This window comes from Myxocyprinus asiaticus, chromosome 27 (genome assembly GCF_019703515.2).
Source record: "Myxocyprinus asiaticus isolate MX2 ecotype Aquarium Trade chromosome 27, UBuf_Myxa_2, whole genome shotgun sequence".
NCBI classification, from domain to species: Eukaryota; Metazoa; Chordata; class Actinopteri; order Cypriniformes; family Catostomidae; genus Myxocyprinus; species Myxocyprinus asiaticus.
In genome coordinates, this window is record NC_059370.1 from 18048059 (window position 1) to 18069621 (window position 21563).

General features: G+C 42.8%; 1 protein-coding gene across 3 annotated transcripts; it reads left to right on the forward strand.

The window, feature by feature from the left end:
* Positions 1–236: 236 nt before the first annotated feature.
* Positions 237–20701, forward strand: LOC127417637 (protocadherin-10-like). Of its 3 annotated transcripts, none has more exons than XM_051657693.1 (5): positions 237–3262; positions 5698–5756; positions 5943–6049; positions 12268–12621; positions 19873–20701. In XM_051657693.1, the coding sequence occupies exons 1-5, from the start codon at positions 716–718 to the stop codon at positions 19890–19892; spliced, it is 3087 nt and encodes a 1028-aa protein (XP_051513653.1). In that variant the 5' UTR covers positions 237–715; the 3' UTR covers positions 19893–20701. The 3 variants fall into 3 exon arrangements, with proteins under 3 accessions (XP_051513653.1, XP_051513655.1, XP_051513652.1); XM_051657695.1 differs by having other exon boundaries at positions 12268–12425; XM_051657692.1 differs by lacking the exon at positions 19873–20701 and having other exon boundaries at positions 12268–13610.
* Positions 20702–21563: the final 862 nt, after the last annotated feature.

Consider the following 21563-nt stretch of genomic DNA (forward strand, 5'->3'; position numbering starts at 1 on the left):
TCTCTCTGACTCGCTCCTATACAAACTCATCAACCATTCAATCCTTATGACCAGAATTCCCGCAGCTCTGACCAGTGGGCGTGTCTATTTGCCACCAGGAGGCGTGACTGAGGTAGAACTCGTCAAATAAAGCTTCAGATCTGCTGGTGTCGGCTGATCCCATTGGTTGGTGAGGGGAGGGTGCTGCGGGAAAACCGAACAGCTAAGCGCTGGCGCTTCAGTACTGTGCCAGCGGACCCCGCAGGAGTGCATCAGATATACTTGGGACCTTTAAGGAAAAAAAAAAAAAAAAAAAAAAAGGGAAACTTATTGACTGTCGCTATAAAAAAGAGACTATAGCTCTAATATTAAATGCATTTGTTGAATTAACTCTCTGGATTATGATAGTGTGTTTTATCATACACACAATCTCTTTGTATCTAAAGCAGTGTCAGTTTAATGTACTGTTTACTTGTGCCAGAATTTCTCTGCGACTCTGAATCTAGACCTGTCGTGTGTTCGTCGAGGTGCACGGAGGGAATCGCCATGGGAAATCGCTCCTGCATTAAACAGCACCCAGACAGCATGGTTTTTGGCTAACAGCCCCGTTCCAGGAAAGATACTACCTTTGAACCAAAGCCTTAAGCACGCTCGCCTTACCTTGGGGAAGAGGGTGATGGTTTTGCTGCGTGCTCTGCGGAGATAAAATATTCCAAGTGCCCTTTCCGGAGTGGAGATGTTTGTGTTTTTGCTCCTGTTGTGTCTCGCTGATGGGGTAGTTTCGCAGATCCGTTACTCTGTGTCCGAGGAATCGGAGCATGGCACGTTTGTGGGAAATATCGCAGAGGATTTGGGACTGGACCTTACCAAACTTTCATCCCGCCGCTTTCAGGTGGTGCCCAGCTCGCGGACGCCGTACCTGGAAGTAAATTTGGAGAATGGGGTGCTTTTCGTGAACGAGAAGATTGACCGGGAGCGCATCTGTAAGCAGAGCACCAGCTGTTTGCTTCACCTGGAAGTGTTCCTTGAGAACCCGCTCGAGCTCTTCCGCGTGGAGATAGAGGTGGTGGACATCAACGACAACCCGCCGAGCTTCCCGGAGACGGACATCACCGTAGAAATATCCGAGAGCGCGACCCCTGGCACGCGCTTCCCTTTGGAGAGCGCCTTCGACCCTGATGTCGGTAGTAACGCACTGCGCACCTACGACATCACCAATAACAACTATTTCTACCTAGATGTGCAAACTCAGACTGACGGCAACAAATTCGCCGAGCTGGTTTTGGAAAAGCCACTGGATCGGGAACAACAGGCGACGCACCGTTATGTTCTCACTGCCGTGGACGGTGGCCAGCCACCTCGGACCGGGACAGCTCTGCTTGTGGTTAGGGTGCTCGACTCCAATGACAACGTGCCCGTGTTTGATCAGCCGGTGTACTCTGTGAACCTGGCTGAGAACGCGCCCGTGGGCACGCTTGTTATCCAGCTTAACGCGACAGACTCTGATGAGGGCCCGAACGGAGAGGTCATTTACTCATTCAGCAACCACATATCGAACAGAGTGAAGGAACTGTTCGATATTGACGCAAGAACTGGCCGGATAGAGGTCAGAGGTGAGGTGGACTTTGAGGAGAGCAGCCTGTATCAGATTTACGTTCAAGCGAAAGACATGGGACCTAATGCTGTGCCCGCGCATTGTAAAGTTTTAGTAAAAGTGGCAGATGTGAATGACAACGCGCCAGAGATTGTCTTCAGCACCGTCACGGAGTCCGTTAGTGAGAACGCAGCCACGGGCACCGTCATCGCGCTGATCAGTGTCACCGATCAAGACTCTGAGGAGAACGGCCAGACTCATGTGGAGATTCTCGGCGACGTTCCTTTTAAACTCAAAACCTCGTTCCGAAATTATTACACTATTGTCACCGACGGTCCTCTAAACCGAGAGAATGTAGAGACGTACACTGTCACTGTGGTTGCGCGGGATAAAGGAGTTCCATCTCAATCGACCAGCAAATCAATGAAAGTGCACGTGTCCGATGAGAATGACAACGCGCCCACGTTTACGCAGCCAATGTATGATGTGTATGTGACTGAAAACAACGTCCCCGGTGCTTATATTTACGCTGTCAGTGCCGTTGACCCTGACGTCGGACAGAATGCTTATATAACTTACTCAGTAGTGGAGTGTGAGATCCAGGGTATGTCCGTGGTCACTTACGTGTCAATCAATTCGGAGAATGGGTATCTTTACGCCCTCAGATCCTTTGATTATGAGCAACTAAAAGACTTTAGCTTCATTGTTCAAGCCAGAGACTCGGGAAGCCCTGAACTGTGGTCCAACGCCACAGTAAATGTAATTATAGTGGATCAGAACGATAACGCGCCGTCTGTGATTGCGCCTCTTGGAAAAAATGGCACTGCGCGGGAGCCTTTGCCGCGCTCTGCCGAACCAGGCTACTTGGTGACGCGCATTGTCGCCATGGATGCAGATGATGGAGAGAACGCGAGGTTGTCCTATAGTATACAGCGAGGTAATGAGAATGGCATGTTCCGAATGGACTGGCGCACCGGGGAGTTGCGCACGGCCCGCCGGGTGTCAGCCAAACGAGACCTGCAACAGCTTTATGAGCTGTTGATTGAGGTGAGAGATCACGGGCAGCCTCCCATGTCCTGCAGCGCGGTGGTGCAGGTGACACTCGTGGAAAGTCTCGTGGAGGGCCACAGTGGAGAGCGCGGCTCGGCCAAGGCCAAAGACGCGTCTCTGGACTTGACACTCATTCTCATCATAGCGCTTGGCTCTGTCTCCTTTATTTTCCTCCTGGCCATGATTGTGCTGGCCGTGCGCTGTCAGAAGGACAAAAAGCTGAATATTTACAGCACTTGTCTGGCGAGCGACTGCTGCTGCCTTATAGGCTGTGGGTCGTGCGGGTCAGGCGGCTGCTGCGGGCGTCAAGCCCGGGCTACCCGAAAAAAGAAGAAACTAAGCAAGTCGGACATCATGCTGGTCCAGAGCACCAATACAGCCAACGTGAGCGTGGCGAGCGCTGCGCAGGTGCCCGTGGAGGAATCGGGGAGCTTCGGTTCGCTTCATCAGAGCCAAAACTATTGTTACCAAGTCTGCCTGACCCCAGAATCGGCCAAAACGGACCTGATGTTCCTGAAGGCCTGTAGCCCGTCCCGCAGCAATGACACCGAGCACAACCCGTGCGGAGCCATAGTGGCAGGCTATACTGACCAACAGCAACCTGACATCATATCAAACGGCAGCCTGCTCTCCAGTGAGGTAAGAGAATTCTACAATTTTAAAACTCACTCAGAAAATATAATAGCCCTGTGCTTCATGCAACACATGATTTGATTTTGTTATTAATTTTGTTCCCCTCCAAATTTTCTTTTCCAAAAAGAACGTATACGATTTTATGTTGAGATATAATTTTGATTAATGGCACTCAGAATGCAAGTTTGGCTGATTTCTTTAGATATGTCTGTACATGCTACCGTTTATTCCATTATTTACATTATGTGAATATGTTTTGATACATTTTTTATATAAATAATATAATAATATAATACCTTATTATATTACATTGTTATTATATATATATATATATATATATATATATATATACTGTAAAAAATGTCTGTAATTTTAACAGTAAAAGACTGTAAAAATGCTACAGAATTAAAATGTTAATTGATTAATGAGTATTCACTGTAAAATATGCAGTAACATTTTTTTATATATTTTAAAAGACAATACAGTCGGGCGTTCCCACAATTCCCTGCGTGACCCATTACATGTCAATATATTTTATGGGAATAGTTATGTTTGTTCTTATTTTTAATATCAGTTACGTACATCAGGGTGTACGGTTTTATATTTGATGTAGTTTAGTTGATGTTTATTACATTATTTTAATTTCACATGTGTTACCCTGATGGTGTTTAGAGTTTGTGTGAGTGACACTGAGCACTGTCTCTACATGTTTATTGCTCATTGCACCTGGAAGAGCTACTATTGGTGAACTTCATGTCATCATGTGCTCTTCTGTAGTTACAACAAATACAAAAGCAGATTTTTACAGTTTCAGTAGGCTGATATCAAGTTTATGACTTTTTTTTACTGTAAATTTAACAGAATTTATTTATTAATTTTACAGTGTCATTGTGGTCATGTAAATTACAACAGTTTTAAACTGTAAAATTTACAGGTTGTTCTGTAAAGTTGTTTACACTTTTACTGTATTTTTTACATAATTATTCTGGCAACCACAGCTGCCAAATTATTTTTGTAAAAACTACAGGATTTTTTTTACAGTGTATATATATATACAGGGTTGGGAGGGTTACTTTTGAAATGTATTCCACTACAGATTACAGAATACATGCTGTAAAATGTAATATGTAACGTATTCTGTTAGATTACTCAAGGCCAGTAACATATTCTAAATACTTTGAATTACTTCTTCAGCACTGGTAGATTTCTTGTTTTGACTATAAAAACTCTGCCAGTACAGTAAGACAAAATACACGTTAAAAATACATTCTCTGAAAAACCTAAATATCTTATTCAGTGTTGTTTCTAAAAAAAGATCAATCAAATTGATCTTGTTTTAAGGATTTTTTGATATTTTTACAGGAAAACAATAAAAAAATTATTATCAAGAATACAATTTTTGCCTAATATCAAAGGTCTTACTAGAAAAAAAGAAATTATGATCTAACGTGAATTTTCTTGATAAACAAATATGATCGTGCCTGGTAACGTACATGTAAAATGGCTAGAAATAGCATTTTAGCTAAGTGTAAAGCTGACAGTTTACACAAGGTTTATTTCTATTTCTTGTCCTCCAAACTTACTTCAAACATACTTATGTGTCTGCTCGTATGAATGTAACATCATAAGAAAGTGTTTCACTGCTGTTCAAATGCACTTTGGATCGCATCAATTATGTATAAATGTTTCCATCTGAAAGGACTAAATATTAAATGATACAAATGACAATAAAATGCAAAGTAATCTCTTCAGTAATCAAAATACTTTTTGAATGTAACTGTATTCTAAATACCAATGATTTAAATTGTAACTGTAGTGAAATACAGTTACTTATATTTTGTATTTTAAATACATATTCCCATTACATGTATTTCATTACTCCCCAACCCTGTATATATATATGTATGTGTGTGTGTGTGTGCGTGTGTATAGGTGTGTGTGTATATATATATATATATATATATATATATATATATATATATATAATTAAAATAACTTATGCAAACCCTCTAGTGAGATTTGAAGACAGGTTTATAATCAGTTGCTTGCAGACTGACAGCAACAAATTCAATATTATTATTACTATTATTATTAATATTATCAGGTGATTTGTACTGTGGAAGTAGCCATGGTGGAGTGTAAACATAGTGAGTCAGAGGACAGATAGATTTGCATGTTTGTGAAAGCTCCCCGGGTTATAGTGCATTAGATATGCCAGTCACGGTGTTGCAGAGCCTCACAAGAACAAAGATCTGTCTATAGTTGAATTCTGCTGAATAGCAGCAGAGCCTAATGATTTTGCATGCCGTAAAATCCTTCTGAAGCCGAGTGAGAGATGCTTGAATTTTGACCTGTATTGTTATCATAATTATTATAAATGATGTTTTTGTTAGTGCTAAATTTGTTGCCAGGCCTATTTCAAATCAACACCTCTCTTGCAGACAAAACACCAGAGAGCAGAGCTAAGTTACTTGGTGGACCGACCAAGGCGCGTTAACAGGTAAGCACCTAATGCTAATGCCATATGACTTCCCTGACCTTAAAAATTATATTCTAAAATTAGCTTGACAGACTTCCATAAACATTTGAAATGAATGGAGACCATTTCAAGGCTGAGCAGTAATAATTTGGTTATATTAGAGCTGTGTGGGTTAGCAGTTATTTCAAATCCTCTCTCCTCCCTCAGCTCAGCGTTCCAAGAGGCGGATATCGTGAGCTCAAAAGACAGTGGTCATGGAGACAGCGAGCAGGGAGACAGTGACCATGACGCCATGCATCGCGGGCATTCCTCTGGTACGTCTACACAAGTCAATTTCTTTCTTCACACTTCACTTGCTTTGTTGTGGATTGTTTTTTTTTGTTTGTTTTTTTTTGTTGTCTCGTAATCTTCTGATTAACAGAAGAGCTGTTATTCAGGCTGAAGGACAGATACATGGCTTGAAATTGTTGGTTAAATTTACAATTGTGCTGAACAAAACAGAAGCGGAGAGCATTTCCCATAATTAAAGGAACAGTTTGCCCAAAATTAAAAACTCTGTAGTCATTTACTCACCCTCATGTTGATCCAAGCCTGTATGACTTCCTTTTTATTTTCAGTAGAACACCAAAGGAGATGTCAGGCAGAATTTAGAGACTTCCAGCTTCAGTCGCCATCTAGTATTATTGAATGGAAAACAATGCATGGCCAGATTTCATTTAAAATTGTGTTTCATGGAAGAAAGAATGACAGGTGAAATGACATGAGGGTGAGTAAATGCCAACATAATTTGTATATTTTTTTTTTAACAATCCCTTTAAGACTACTGGCTACATGGAGAAGATTCATAGGCATACAGGTTTTTAATAGGTTGGCTTTGTTATCAAAACCCCTGATCATGTCATGTCACGGCTTTTCAGGTCTATCAGAATCCTAGTAGAAATATTTTAGGCCACCGCACCTTGAGGTATGGATGCATGAGCACGCTTTGGGAACAACAGGCATAGTGCAGAATATAATCCAATTGTTTATAAATACGCACTGATTATAGGGATTTACTGCAGTGGCACTATCACCCGTCCACCCACGACTCCAAAGACATGATGGAATTTAGATCAGTCCACGCAGCCTGTCATCGACTCTGTGGGAATGGGACCAAATAGGTTGAGCTGCAAACAAACAAGCGATTCATTGACTGTGTGCGAAACCCTCACCCCTCCTCACTCTTGCACCCTAATCCCTCTGCCCGCATTCCACTGACGAAGAACGCTGACGAAGAACACACACCTTCATATGACCACATGTGGTGATCTGGAAATGAGTTTCAGCGATATGTTGCATTGGAAGAAGTGCTTTGTTGCTCAATGACACCTACTTTCAAGTGCTTTGTGAAGTTGACTCTATAATGTAATTATGACATGGTTGGACTGAATGAAATACAATGAATACAACCATAAAGTTGCATCTTATTATCATTAATTTTGCTTTGGTTGAGCATATGTCATCTGCTGTTATTCCTGAGCACCATATGCTGTGGCTGGAAATTCAGCTAGACTACTTCAGCTCTTATTTGGCTTATTTTTCTCGCTGTAAAACATTAGATTAAAATCAAGACTTTATTTTTTTTTCCATACAAGGTCAGCTAGCCCATCTGCATGTGTTGTCACAGGCTGTCACAGAAAATGTGCCTTTTTAAGGTACAGCAGATCTATGGAGTTAAAACCAATGTATTGTGCTTGTTTTATTGTTCTTGAGCATGTTGTCTTGCTAAAATGAATTGTTTTGCTGCCTACTATCTGCCTAAATTAAGATAATTGAAAGTGCCACTTGGTATGCAGACTTGGAGAGCATTCAGGAGAATGCATTGTTCATTTTAATGAGACTTTGCAAGAAACTAGCCTCATCCTTTCAAATTTATTTTAGACAACTTGTTTCTTGTTATTGCCTTTTTGAAACAGGAAATGTCTAGTCCAGCTAAATCCTAGTCATCTCTACCAGATTAAAAACAGACCAAGATAAGCATCAATTAATTTGTTTTCTAATGCATAACAATGCATCTGTAATACATAGCGGAGCACTCCAGAGCTGCTCTGATACAATGACACACCTGAATCATTTCATTCCAGTTTCATTTCTTTTATCTTGAGGATCTGCCACATTGCAACAGATTCCCTCATTTGGGTTTCAGGTCATGTTCGGAATTCAGAAACAGCTCACTGATCAGTAATTTATTTTCAGCCCGATGCATACCAATTAGCAAATGAAGGTTATTATCAGATCTAATGCTTTGCAGGGTTTCTGTTCAGAGAGCAGCAGAGCAAATGTAGAGAAAATGAAATGATTCAATGGATCATTTCATTTACAGTCTTATTGCTACATCTTGTTCCTTCCTTTTTTATCTCCTTTTCTCTCTCGCTTTGTCATGTGCAGTGTTAAGCATCATGAAAATGTGATGTTGAGTCTTAGGTATCTTCTTGTATTTTCACATGTGTAGAACTACACATCGTGGGTGTTTTTTAGTGAAATGCTATAAAGGGGTTCTCTTGGCCTTTTTTATTTTAGCACGAAAGGCACTACAACAAGATGTATTTTTTTTTTTTTTTCAACTGGAGAATATAGAGCATTACATTTTCATCAGATCTGACTCTTTACTGCAATATTGAACCATAAGTCAATAATATAATTACTTTTCCAATTCATCCACTGAATTTTTTTTTTTTACACTGGATGAGTTCATAGCGTATTTAATTTCAGAAAATGTCAAAATGTCTCCCTGCGATTAGACAATGAGGAATTTTCTTATCTCGCACTCTATAAATATCAGATCCTTTCTTCCTTGTTTGCTCTCTCTCTCTCTTTTCTCTTTTTTTACCTTCTATCTATCTCAGATGTACACTAAACACCAATAACCTTTTTTTCACAGTCTGTCTATAATGTGTATGATAAAATTATGACTTTTGAATATTGTGAGAATTGTCATAGGTGGCTATAAGATTTAGTTTAATGACTAAACTGCTTGTTGACTTTCAAGGCAGTCCTATGCTTGAGTCTGCATTTAGGAGAGTCTTACCAAGCCCAGGCCTAAGTAGGTTGTTTGCATGTAGCTCCAAAGGAATCTAATCCGCTTTTAACGCAGAAACCCAAAGTCTGTGTATGCTGACCTGTCTTCTGTCTGAAGGGCTAGTCTGAGGATTAGCCAAGAACATTCCCCCTCCCCAACATACACACACTGCTGACTCCATACCTTCAACATCTCTGCTTAGCACCACTTTGAAAATGGCACTTCATTAATCCTCGAGCTGTAATTACTGACTGTTTTAGACATGAGGCTTTTAGACACAGGAGCCGAAGGGGATTTAAAAATGCTCACCTCTCTCTCTTATTCTTAGATGTGCACAGTCAAAACGGCACGACTTACACCTGCTGGGGTGCTGGCGGGGGAAAAGACGTTGTGCAACTCTCATGCACAAACTAACAGGATCTGTTCCCTCATGCTGGCTTTAGTTGTACCTCTCTTGTAGCGCTAGCATCTCGGCTTTATGATTTGTGAGGTCATTCATGATTGGATATTAAAAGCAGCCTGTCTGAATTAAAGGAACCTTAAAGGGATAGTTCACCCAAAAATGAAAAATCAATTATCATTTACTCACCCTCATGCCATCCCAGATGTGTATGACTTTCTCTCTTTAGCAAAACACAAACGAAGATTTTTAGAAAAATATCTCAGCTCTGTAGGTCCATACAATGCAAGTGAATGGTGATCAGACCTTTTTAGCTCCAAAAAGCACATAAAGGAAATGTAAAAGTAATCCACAAGACTCCAGTGTTTAAATCCAAATCTTTAGATGTAATATAATAGGTGTGTGAGAAACAGTTCAATAATTTAGTCCTTTTTTACTCTAAATCTCCATTTTAACTTTCACTTTCAGTTGTGAAAGTAAACTAAACAGGCACTACATTTGACTTTCAGATGTAAAAGTAAAAGTGAAAGTAGAGATTTACAGTAAAAAAAAAAAAAGCCTTGATCTGTTTCTCACCCACACCTATTATATCGCTTCTGGAGATATTGATTTAACCACTGGAGTCTTATGGATTACTTTTGTGCTGCCTTTTGCAATTTTTAGAGCTACAAATGTCGGATCACCATTTACTTGGATTGTATGGACCTGAAATTTTCTTCTAAAAATCTTTGTGTTCTACAGAAGAAATAAAGTCATACACATCTGGGATGGCATTAGGGTGAGTAAATGATGAGAGAATTTTGGGTGAACTATCCCTTTAAAAAAAGTCTCATTATTTACTCAACTTCATGAGGTTTGAAACTTAATTTTTCATGGAACACAAACTGAGAAATTTTGAAGAAAATAAATAGTCCTCATTTTCATATAATTACCAAAATAGCTAAAATAAATAAATAAATAAATAAATAAAGTATGATAAAAGTAGTCCATTAGTAGGTTGACTAATGCACTACAATCCAAGTCCTCAGAAGTCATGCAGATTTTTTTAGATGAGTCATGCCGTTGTTGACGTCATTGAAACCCAACACTGTTTGTTCTTGTTTGTGTAATTAAACACGGCACATAAATTTTAAGTAAAATGCTGAAGCAGATTTTTTTCAGTTTGTCTGTTCCTCTCAAAGCTTTAGTATGACTCTAGAATAGACTTGGAATATAGCACATAAGTAATGTGGAATTTTGTTGTTGTTTTTTTGTTTTTTTGTTATTTGTCCTTTTTTTAAGTCTGACATCTGTAACTATGTACTGCCATTGTATGGAAAAGAGAAGCGTGTACATTCCTCAAAATGTCTCTTTTTTCATTCCACAGGAAAAATAAAATAAATAAACAAGAAGGGTGAGGAAATGACAGAATTTTTATTAAAATCTATTTTAAAGCCTATTTTAAATTTACTCACGCTCATGTTCTAAATAGTGTTCCATGACCATGCAGCATTCCCATGGTCATTGAAAAATTTAAATATCAGAGAATTTTAAAATGGTGTTTTCCAGGTCTGGAAAAGTAATGAAAATTCATAAAATATCGTAAATGTCTCCATGACTTTTACGATATTTAAAAAAATTTCATTACTTTTCCAGACCTGGAAAACACCATTTTAAGATTCTGTTTATAGTGGATATTTATTTTTGTTTATCTCTCCTCTAAAGTATTTTATGATCTAGATATCGCTCTTCTGGAGAGTAAAAAAGCTTTCAAGCCACAGCATTGTCTATTTTGTCAATGCATGTTTTTTGTTTCTTTTGTTTGTTTTTTTCAGTACTTTTCAGTGAATTAATCAAAACAGCATACACGTTGGCTTAAATGATTCATCAGCAAATCCTAAAGCAAAAGATTAAAGCAAAATGTTTAAATATATATATATATATATATATATATATATATATATATATATATATATATATATATATATATCCAGGTAATGGAAAAGTCATGGAAATTCATTGGTCAAAAAGGGAGGGAACGCTGTGTATGATTTTCTCTCTTCTGTGGACAACAAAAGGAGATGTTAGGCAGAATGTTATAGACTAACAGCCTCAGTCACCATTCACTTTTATTGTAATGAAAGAAAAAAAAAGATTCTATGAAAGTAAATAGTGACTGAGGCTTAAATCTGCCTCAATTCTAATTTTGTGATCCACGGAAGAAATAAAGTAATAAGGGTTTGGAACAAAACGAGCTTAAGTAAATAAAAAGTGAGTAAATATTGTAAAAAAAAAAATTTTGGGGGTGAACTATACCTTCACTGAGATTGAGACTGTAAACTAGGAGACGAAACTAACAGTTACTCTGTGGCAGGGGTAACGTGACCCATTGCAATAACAATGTTTTTATCATGGAAGGCAATGTAAAATGAGACAAAAGAGAAAAGTGGGTAAGACCTTCATAATATATTCCTTTATCCCGTAGCTAGGCGAAAAAGAAGGAAAGAGAACAGAGGACAGTGTTTTTTTTTTTTTTTTTTTTTTCTGCAAGCTTGCTGTCTCATACAGTTTACCTTTGATGTCAAACAGAAGGAGAGACCTCAAGAGGAGATTGTAGCATTGACTCCAACCACTCAGTGTGTGTATGTTCTCTGAACATGCTTTGATCTGGGTAATTTGTAATTTGACAGTCACAAAAAAGGGAAAAGAGCACAACCCAATCTTTCATGATTAGAGCTTCAAGTGCCAAAGACTTTCACGCATACAGCTTCTAATGTCTTCAAAGTGAATGACATGTATTACATTTCATTTGGATTAACATATTTCTAATGCTTGATTAAGTCTTAAAAGATGTAGGTTAACTCCAGCCCCTGGCTTGTTCAGATTGGTTGAATTAATGTGTTGGTTCTGTCTTTTTATTAGAGGACACATTAGGGACAAATGTTCTGAATGTTATATTGTAGAAAAAAACACATATGCATGCTTTATTTGGTTTATTTCTGGATTAAATTACCTGCACAATTTCTCGCACAAGCCCATCCACCCACACAGACAATTAAACACAAGCTAACCTCTCTCTCTTTTCACTCTCACAGGAGCAGACCTGTTCTCCAACTGCACGGAGGAGTGTAAGGCCCTCGGCCACTCAGATCGCTGCTGGATGCCAAGTTTTGTGCCCACCGAGGCTCGGCAGGGCACCGATTACCGCAGCAACCTGCATGTGCCAGGCATGGACTCGGTACCCGACTCTGAGGTATTTGAGGGCGAGACGCTGGCGGGCGATCAGTTATTCTCCACCTTTGGCAAAGAGACGCCACACCACCCCAACCAGACGCACCAACATCAACACCACCAACATCAACACCACCTCAATGCCTCCACACTAGAGAGGAAAGAGTTCGATGCACTTCTGTGTAACTCGCGCATGCCTTACAAAGCCGCCTGTCTGTGTGAGTATCTTGAAGAGAGAGCTTTCTGTCTCTCTTGATCTGACCCAAAAGCATTCCAAATTCAAGGCTTCTGGCATGAAGTGCTGTTGAATTCTCCTCTAAAGACCTCTTGACCTTCACATCTCTGCCCTATTTTACCCATCAGCATCTGTCCGTCTCTTCATCCTTCATCTGCTCTTCATCCTTTTACTGCTACCAGGTCTACATTCATAAAAAGAAAGGCTCCAGTTAGAACCAACAAGGGTTTTACAACTTAGTTCCACAAAGAACCTTTTATTCTCTAAAGAATAAAGATCCATCTATGTACTGCTGCTTTAAAGTCCCCTGGAGGGCTTCGCTTTTCCTTTTAACAGATGAATGGAGGAATCAATTCACCAATATCAGAAAAAACCTATAATGGAACATCAAGAGTTTTTTTAATGGGCAAGATTAAAACATCTAAATGCTTGGTAACACTTTACAATTAGGTTCTGTTTGAAAACATTTGTTAATGCATTAGCATTTATTAATCTTAATGCTACTTGATCAAATTAGATTTTTCATTGTCAGTTAATGTTATTTTATAATGCATTATCTAATGTTAACATCATATCATGTTCACCAAATGTTATTTTAAAAATGTATTAGTATATGTGAAAACAACCATTAACCAACATGAAGAAGTGCTGCAAAATAATTGTTCATTGTTAACTAATGTAGTTAACTAATGTTAACATATACAACTTAAAAAAAAAAAAAAAAAAAAAGTATTAGTATATGTTGAAAATAACATTATCCAAGATTAAAAAGTGCTGCAAAAGTTTTGTTTATTGTTCATTTATGTTACCTAATATCATTAACTAATGATAAGGAACAATTAAGTTTAACCAAATGTGTTAATCTTTTTTTTTCTTTTTTTTTTTTTTTCAAACCATAGAAGCCTGTACAGTCAAAACGTCCTGGTTACTTTCGTAACCTCCATTCCCTGATGGAGGGAACGAGACGTTGTGTTGTTGTAGTGACACTAGTGGTCACTCTTGGGAGCCCCAAACACCTCTGATTTTGAAAAAAAGGCCAGTGGGAATTGGCGAGTGGAATTTGCATGCCACTCCCCCGGACATATGTGTATAAAAGGAGCTGGCTCGCAACCACTCATTCAGGTTTTGTGCTGAGTCGTCGAGACAAGGTCCCGGCCATTTCAGCGGGTAGTTCAGTATTGTGGCAAGAGGGATACAACATCTCATTCCCTCCATCAGGGAACAGAGGTTACAAAAGTAACCAGGACATTCCCTATCTTTCACTCACTCGACATTATGTCAATGTAGTGACACTAGGGGTCCCTATACAAAATGCCACAATAAGCTGAACTGTGTTACGTGGACTGGCGGTGCGAGACAGGCGCTGTGTGCCTCGTAGCCAGTGCACCAGGCCGTCACGTAACCTCCCCCAATGCTCTTATGAGCGTCGAACGGTCCTTTGGGAACAAGTCGACTTGCCCAACAAATAGGGATAGGCTAGCCCAGCCGTGGCCTCTTTTCCTCTTTTTTCTCCTCTTTGTTTACCGGCTGGGGGCCATAAGTGTCTACGGGGGGGGGTTGTCACTCCCAAGGGGAAGACACCACGGAGACGACACCCCGCCCGGGGGAGGGGCATTTCGGGTGGAAATACGTCACATGGTCTTACTGAGTCTTGTCATAAGTATGTCATGTGGAGAAGTCCCATGGTAGGTCCTACCCGAGAGGGGAGGAACTTTACAAACACGGTGACCGGGGGCAGAGGACCCTCTGCCCAAGGAAGATGCAGTTTACAGACAGGGAAACTATTTAGCTGCAGATATATCACATGGGGTCACCTATGAGGAACCAGCACATGTGGAGCACCTACCCCTGTACAGGGCTTAGTTAGCACATGTACTGGGCCAGCAGCGAGTTTCTCCGCAAACTCGCCTGCCACAGGGCTAAAGAGGAAAGTCATCCAGGGATCACAACTTGTGAACACGACTGGGAGTCAAAAGTGCACATCTTCACCTCAGGGGAAGGGAAAGGCTCTATGCACAAGTGGTACACCTGGCCAGCTGTCCCGGAACTCACCCGCTCGTACCTGACAATATACGGGATGAGACCAGCTCGACCCGGAGATTGTAAAACCTCGCAAACATGTTGGGTGTTGCCCAGCCCGCTGCTCTGCAGATGTCTGCCAAAGAGGCGCCATTGGTCAGGGCCCAGGAGGCCACCACACTCCTAGTAGAGTGGGCTCATAGCCCCACGGGGGGCGGCATGTCCTGAGCATGATATGCCATCATGATGGCTTCAATGATCCAATGGGCAGTCCTCTGTTTGGAGACAGCGCTCCCTTTCCGTTGTCCGCCAAAGCAGACAAAGAGCTGCTCGGAGCTTCTAAAGCTCTGTGTGCGATCCAAATAGATGCGTAAAGCACACACTGGACACAGCAACGTCAAGGCTGGGTCTGCCTCCTCCCAGGGCAGCGCTTGCAGGTTCACCACCTGATCCCTAAACGGGTCGTGGGAACCTTGGGCTCATAGCCCGGTCGGAGTCTCAGGATCACGTGAGAGTAGCCCGGACCGAACTCCAGGCACGTTTCGCTGACAGTGAATGCTTGCAGGTCCCCTACCCTTTTGATGGAAGTGAGCGCAGTCAGGAGGGCAGTCTTCTAAGAAAGTGCCTTAAGCTCAATTGACTCCAGGGGCTCGAAGGGAGCTCCCCGTAGACCCCGAAGGACTACAGAGAGGTCCCATGAGGGCATGAGGCGCGGTCTGGAGGGATTCAACCTCCTAGCGCCTCTCAGAAAACTGATGATCAAGTCGTGCTTCCCCAAATACTTACCAGCTACTGCATCGTGATGTGCCGAAATGGCAGCTACATGCACCTTCAAGGTGGAGGGGGACAGCCGCCCCTCCAGCCTCTCCTGCAGGACGGAAAGCACCTATCCGCCTGCACATCTCTGGGGGTCTTCGCGTCGGGAAGAACACCACTTAGCGAACAGACGCCACTTCAAGGCATACAGGCGCCTCGTAGAGGAAGCCCTAGCCTGAGTGATCGTGTCTAACACCATGGGTGGTAGGCCACTTAGGTCTTCTGTGTCCCGTCCAAGGGCCAGCCGTGGAGATTCCAGAGGTCTGGTTGCGGGTACCAGATGGTGCCCCGTCCCTGAGAAAGAAGGTCCTTCCTCAGGGGAATTCTCCAGGGGGAGGGGGCTGTCACGAGGAGCATGAGGTCCGAGAACCACATCTGGTTGGTCCAGTAGGGTGCTACTAGGATGACCTGCTCCTCGTCCTCCCTGACCTTGCACAGGGTCTGTGCAAGTAGGCTTACTGGGGGAAACGCATATTTGCGTAGTCCTGGGGGCAAGCTGTGTGCCAGCGCGTCTATACCAAGGAGTGCCTCGGACAGGGAATACCATACGGGCAGTGGGAGGATTCCTGGGAAGCAAATAGGTCTACCTGTGCTCAACCGAATCAGTCTCCATTCTCCCCTGAGTGTAACCTGTAGTGACAGCTCGTCCACTGCGGTGTTGAGGTCGCCCAGGATGTGAGTGGCTCTCAGCGACTTGAGGCGCTACTGACTCCAGAGGAGGAGACGGTGGGCAAGATGTGACATGCAACGGGAGCGTAGGCCGCCTTGGCGGTTGATGTACGCTACTGTCGCCATGTTGTCCATCCAGACCAACACATGCTTGCCCTGGATCAATGGCCGGAGCCGTTGATGTACTGCCAACAACTCGAGGCAGTTGATGTGCCAACGCAGCCGCGGGCCAGTCCAAGAGCCGGCGGCTGCATGCACGTTGCATACGGCACCCCAGCCCATCTTGGAGGCGTCCGTCGTAACCACGACGTGCCTGGAGACCTGCTCTAGGGGAACTCCTGCCTATAGAAATTCTAGGTCAGTCCAAGGGCTGAAGAAGCGGTGACAGATCGCCGTGACGACCACGTGATGTGTCCCACGGTGCCATGCCCATCTCGGGACTCAAGTCTGAAGCCAGTACTGAAGCGGTCTCATATGCATCAACCCAAGCGGTGTGGCCACCGCTGAGGATACCATATGCCCCAGGAGCTTCTGAAAAAAGTTTCAGTGGAACCACTGTCCTCCTTCTGAACGCCTTCAGACAGTTCAGCACCGACTGTGTGCGCTCGTTCGTGAGGCGCGCCAACATCGAGACTAAGTCCAACTCCAAGCCGAGAAAAGAGATGCTCTGAACCGGGGAGAGCTTGCTCTTTTCCCAGTTGACCCGAAGCCCCAGCTGGCTGAGGTGCGTGAGGTTCCTGTGCGCACACAACACTAGGATTGAGCTAGGAGTAGCCAGTCGTCGAGATAGTTGAGGATGCGGACGCCCAATTCCCTTAGCGGGGCAAGGGCTGCCTCTGCGACCTTCGTGAAGACACTAGGGGACAAGGACAGGCCGAAGGGGAGGACCTTGTACTGGTACGCCCGGCCCTCGAAAGCAAACTGCAGGAAGGGTCTGTGTCGAGGTAAAACCTTGACGTGAAGTACCCGTCCTTCAGGTCTACCGCCGTGAACCAATCTTGATGCCGGACGCTCGCTAGAATGCGTTTTTGCATCAGCATCTTGAACGGGAGTCTGTGCAAAGCTTGGTTAAGTACTTGCAGGTCCAAGATTGGCCGCAACCCACCGTCTTTCTTTGGTACGATGAAGTAGGGGCTGTAAAACCCCTTCTTCATATCGGCCGGAGGGACAGGCTCTATCGCACCTTCGGGCATGCGGCGAATCAACGAAAAGGCAAAGGATTCTCCTCCCTGCCTTCCACCGGGGGATGGAGTGGTCTGCTTACCATCTCTAGGCCTGCAGCAGATCTCCATGTGGCTGGGTCGCCCATCTCAGGGTCGCTTCAAAGACTTCCTCGGGTTCTTGGCGGCCAGCCATGAGACGGGTGGCATCTGCTTCCTGCGGGTGGCTCCACACCAGGGCCGGGCCGCGGCAGAGCCAGTGTTGTTACAGCAGGAGGACGCCCTTGGCGATGAGCAGACGAGGTGCAAGGTCTTGAACCGCGCCGATGCAGGATGTGCTGAATAGCCTCCGTCTGCTGTTTCACCGGCGAGAACTGCTGGGCGAATCCTCGATGGTGTCGCCAAACAGGCTGACCTGGGAGACAGGGGCGTCAAGGAACCGTACCTTGTCAGCTCCCCACATCTCGACCAAGTTGAGCCATAGGTGGTGCTCCTGGACCACCAGGCACAGGTGCACCGCAACCACCTTATCCACCTGGAGAATCGCCAAGTACCCCCTGGCAGCCCCACCATTGAGGGTAGTGAGAGCGGAGGAGCTGAGAGACTGGGTCCGGGCAGTGAAAGGTGCCCGCAACGACCTGGTGGGCTCCTCATGCACCTCCGGGAAGAAAGGGACCGGGGCAGTGCGTGGCCATGAGCGGCGCTCCAGGCCCAGGAACCAATCATCAGGCTGTGAGTGTTCAGGGGGTGTGGAAGGTTCCACTCCAGCCCGACACACGCAGCCGCCCGGGCAAGCATGGCTGCCAGCTGCGCGTCAGGCTGCAACTGGGCGACCGCACCCGAAGGTGGGAGCCCAGTCGAGTCCTCAGCGTCCGACTGGACAGCCCACTCTCCGATGCTGCAATCGAGAGCTCATCCACTTCGCGAGCGCTGAAACGAGATCGCGAACTCGCCCTGAGAGGAGCCGGCGGTCTCATCCCTGCGGGGCAAACGAGCATACTGGGGAATGGGAGGTCCGTGAGGAGTTGCCCAGTGGAGTAGCTCCCATTGGGGTCCCCAAATTGCCCCCAGTGCTTACCAACGCGGCCTCAAACCCGTAGGTAGAAGGACCGAGGCGGGAAGCCGCTGGGGTGGTCTTTCCCTCTAATGAAGGAAAAACCGCGACCGCAGTGTTGCCATGGTCACGCTCTTGCAGTGAGAACACGACCCGTCCACGAACGCTGTCTCCACGTGGGCAGCACCCAAGCACGTAAGACCGCGATCGTGGCCATCGGAAGCGGAGGGGTAACGACCGCAACCAGGAAATACACACAAGCGGAGAGTCATCTTTAAAAAGACGCTCTCCATTAATGCCACTATTCTAAAAGGGAAAATATACTCTTTCAGTAGGAAGAATATACTTTTTTAGCTGCTGAAGCGCCCAGGTGCGTTCTCTGCACTTCACCAGTTCAAGAGGGGGAGAAGCCGCTGTAATGCACCGTAAATCCAACAGCTTTTCGAGGTGAATGGATCGGCAGAGTAATTCAGCTTGCTGAACACAACCACTCGGCTCCGAAGAGAAAATCTGAATGAGTGGTTGCGAGCCAGCTCCTTTTATACCCGTATGTCCGGGGGAGTGGCATGCAAATTCCACTCGCCAATTCCCATTGGCCTTTTTTTTTCAAAATCGGAGGTGTTTGGGGCTCCCAAGGGTGACCCCTGTGTCACTACATCGACACAGCATCGAGTGAGTGACAGATAGGGAAATGGAGGTTCTTGATTAAAAATGTTCTGAAAAAAATCAATTAAATCTTTTCTTTTTAAGAGTGTATGATGAGCATTTTCCTCATTAATTTTCTCACATTCAAATTATCTCAGAAATTGCACATATACACTTTGAGTAAGATGTTTTACAATGAAATACTTTCTAAAAAAAATAATAAAAAAATGAATAAAATGTTTTATATTGCTAAAGCCCTGTCTATTTGAGGTGTGGAATTTGGTTGTGATATGATGTTAGATTCTGTGTTTGGTCAGGAATCATTCAAGCATTCTCAGATATCTAAGAGTAAGCAAAGACTCACTAGAGATACAGAGAATGCATTCTGTGAAAAATGCCTAAAATGAACTTGTAAAACATAAAGATTAAAGAAAGGTCAAAACTCCCCATTGTGTTGCAAAACATTTATTGAGGCAGTGTTTGGCTAGTCATGCCAAACATCAGTTCAGTAGCTTGAAACAGACACTCTCAAAAGGCTGAGCATTATAGAGTTTAGACTGCCTACGACTGTTTGTTTTAGAGAGGATGAAGGTGGTAGTGAAATTAATTGGGATATTATTGACTGACTGCTCTTGCTGTGCTGAAACCTTCACTTAGATGTCACAAAAAAAGTGCTCAGAGGCTGCATGTGGATAGAGTGTTTATTTTGGAGGAAATGGTTTATAATTATGGGCTTCTAGTGTCTCATCAAAGCTCTTCTTCTGTAGAGACCAATATCATGGGCATTTTATAGCTTACCACAACATAATATGCATTTTGCTATCACTAAAGCACACTTTTAATTAAGCTCTCTGTCTTTTTCTGTTTTTAGCGCGGAAAAGGATTTGCTAGCTCTTTCCGAGTAGACATACCAGAGACGGCGTGATTTTGCACAATCAGTGAAACTGATGGAAAAGTGAAGAGCATCAAGTTTTCAGACTCTTTTTCCAGAGGTGTCAGATCATGTGTTCCCGAAGGCTTCCGATAAAAAAAACACAATGAAAGAGTCGGACTCGCAGAGCTAGATAGAAGGCCAGACGGCTGGACAGAACATGCTTCTCAGCAGGACTGAGATGGAACAGAGGACAAAACTGGATCATTGAAAAAAAAAAAAAAACAAACGTGTAAAAAAAAACTTGAGGATTGGAAGACAAGCAGAGAAACAAGAAGATGATTGGTCCTCTTGGGTTCTGCATGTGCCTGTTTACAGCACTACTGTACATCATAAAAAAGCAAAACAATTGTGAAAGATGAAAGGATCCACCAACGAAAACTACAAAAATGGAGATATATTCACTGAGCCCTTTAGTTGTTTATGAACACACACATACACACACACCACTGAAAAGCCAATTGTACAGGAAATGCATTTGTGCATTACAAATGCAAAATTGTTCTTTTAGACATGACTGTTTTTATATTCTGTGTGCGGTTGTGAGTGTGATCACGTGTTTTTCTTATACCAACTTGTGAAAAGAAAAAAAAAGCAATGGTTTCCACGGAGGGATTTCTTTCCGTCAGGGTTTAGTGTTTCATGTCTTGAGCGGGACAGCAGTGGCCTAATCTTACTCTCTCAGACAATATGTAGGTTATATCACGTGTGAAAAGTCTTAACTGTACTCTTTTAAACTCCAAAATAAATATAAATCTATATCTATAAATCTATCTATATATACTTTTTTCTGAAAGTGCAGTCTTCATTTGCAGCATTTATACCAGTGTAGTGTGTAAGGCTTCTTGAGGGAGCCGTTAGCATTGGTAATCCACTTTACAGAGGTTCTTAACATGACAGAAAGCCTTATCTCCACATTTTTCATCAATTTTTTCCACTTTTGGATATTAAGATTCATGTCTATAAATCAAAAGAGAAGTAATAATCTAGATTTGAATACATGGCAGTTGTGTATTACTGTAGCCAAATAGGTCATTTTGGAAATTTGAGGCCAAATATGAGAGGTGCACATATTGCAAAGCAAACATACACTGATACTGATATTTTACAAACACAGACATACACTCACACACATGCACACATATACCTTAATGTCAGGTGACAAATAAACTGACAAAATGTATACTTACAATTTAGACTCCTGTGTTTTAATTTAAGCATGAAATACTTCATCTTTTATCTTTAGCTTAACTAATGCAGACAGGCAGTTCCTTAATTAAGTCATGTTCTTTCCAAAAATCTGACAAAAAGTCTCAGCTGTCAGTTTTTCTGCATATCTAAGGAGAAAAGATTAACATTTTAAAGTTTGCTTCTGTTTTAGCACACACATATACAAGAAACCAAATGTGCAATTTATTTGTCCAAAACAGATGTTATTTAGAGCTTATTAATGTTGACAACTGACTACAAATACACTTTTTATTCAGCATAGCCTACAAAAATGGAGGAAAATGTGGGCAAAATTCAGGACAAAAATGTAATTTACTTCCTATCTCCAACGAGTATAAACAGTTGAAGTCAGAAGTTTATATACTCCTTAGTCAAATACCTTTAAACTCAATTTTTCACAA

What these genes read in the sequence shown, in the direction of transcription:
- LOC127417637 (XM_051657692.1), top strand. Translation starts at nt 716, where the DNA reads ATGTTTGTGTTTTTGCTCCTGTTGTGTCTCGCTGATGGGGTAGTTTCG. An exon ending in GCAGCCTGCTCTCCAGTGAG is followed by an intron (nt 3,263 to 5,697) that starts GTAAGAGAATTC and finishes CCTCTCTTGCAG; the next exon opens with ACAAAACACCAGAGAGCAGA. An exon ending in GCATCGCGGGCATTCCTCTG is followed by an intron (nt 6,050 to 12,267) that starts GTACGTCTACAC and finishes TCACTCTCACAG; the next exon opens with GAGCAGACCTGTTCTCCAAC.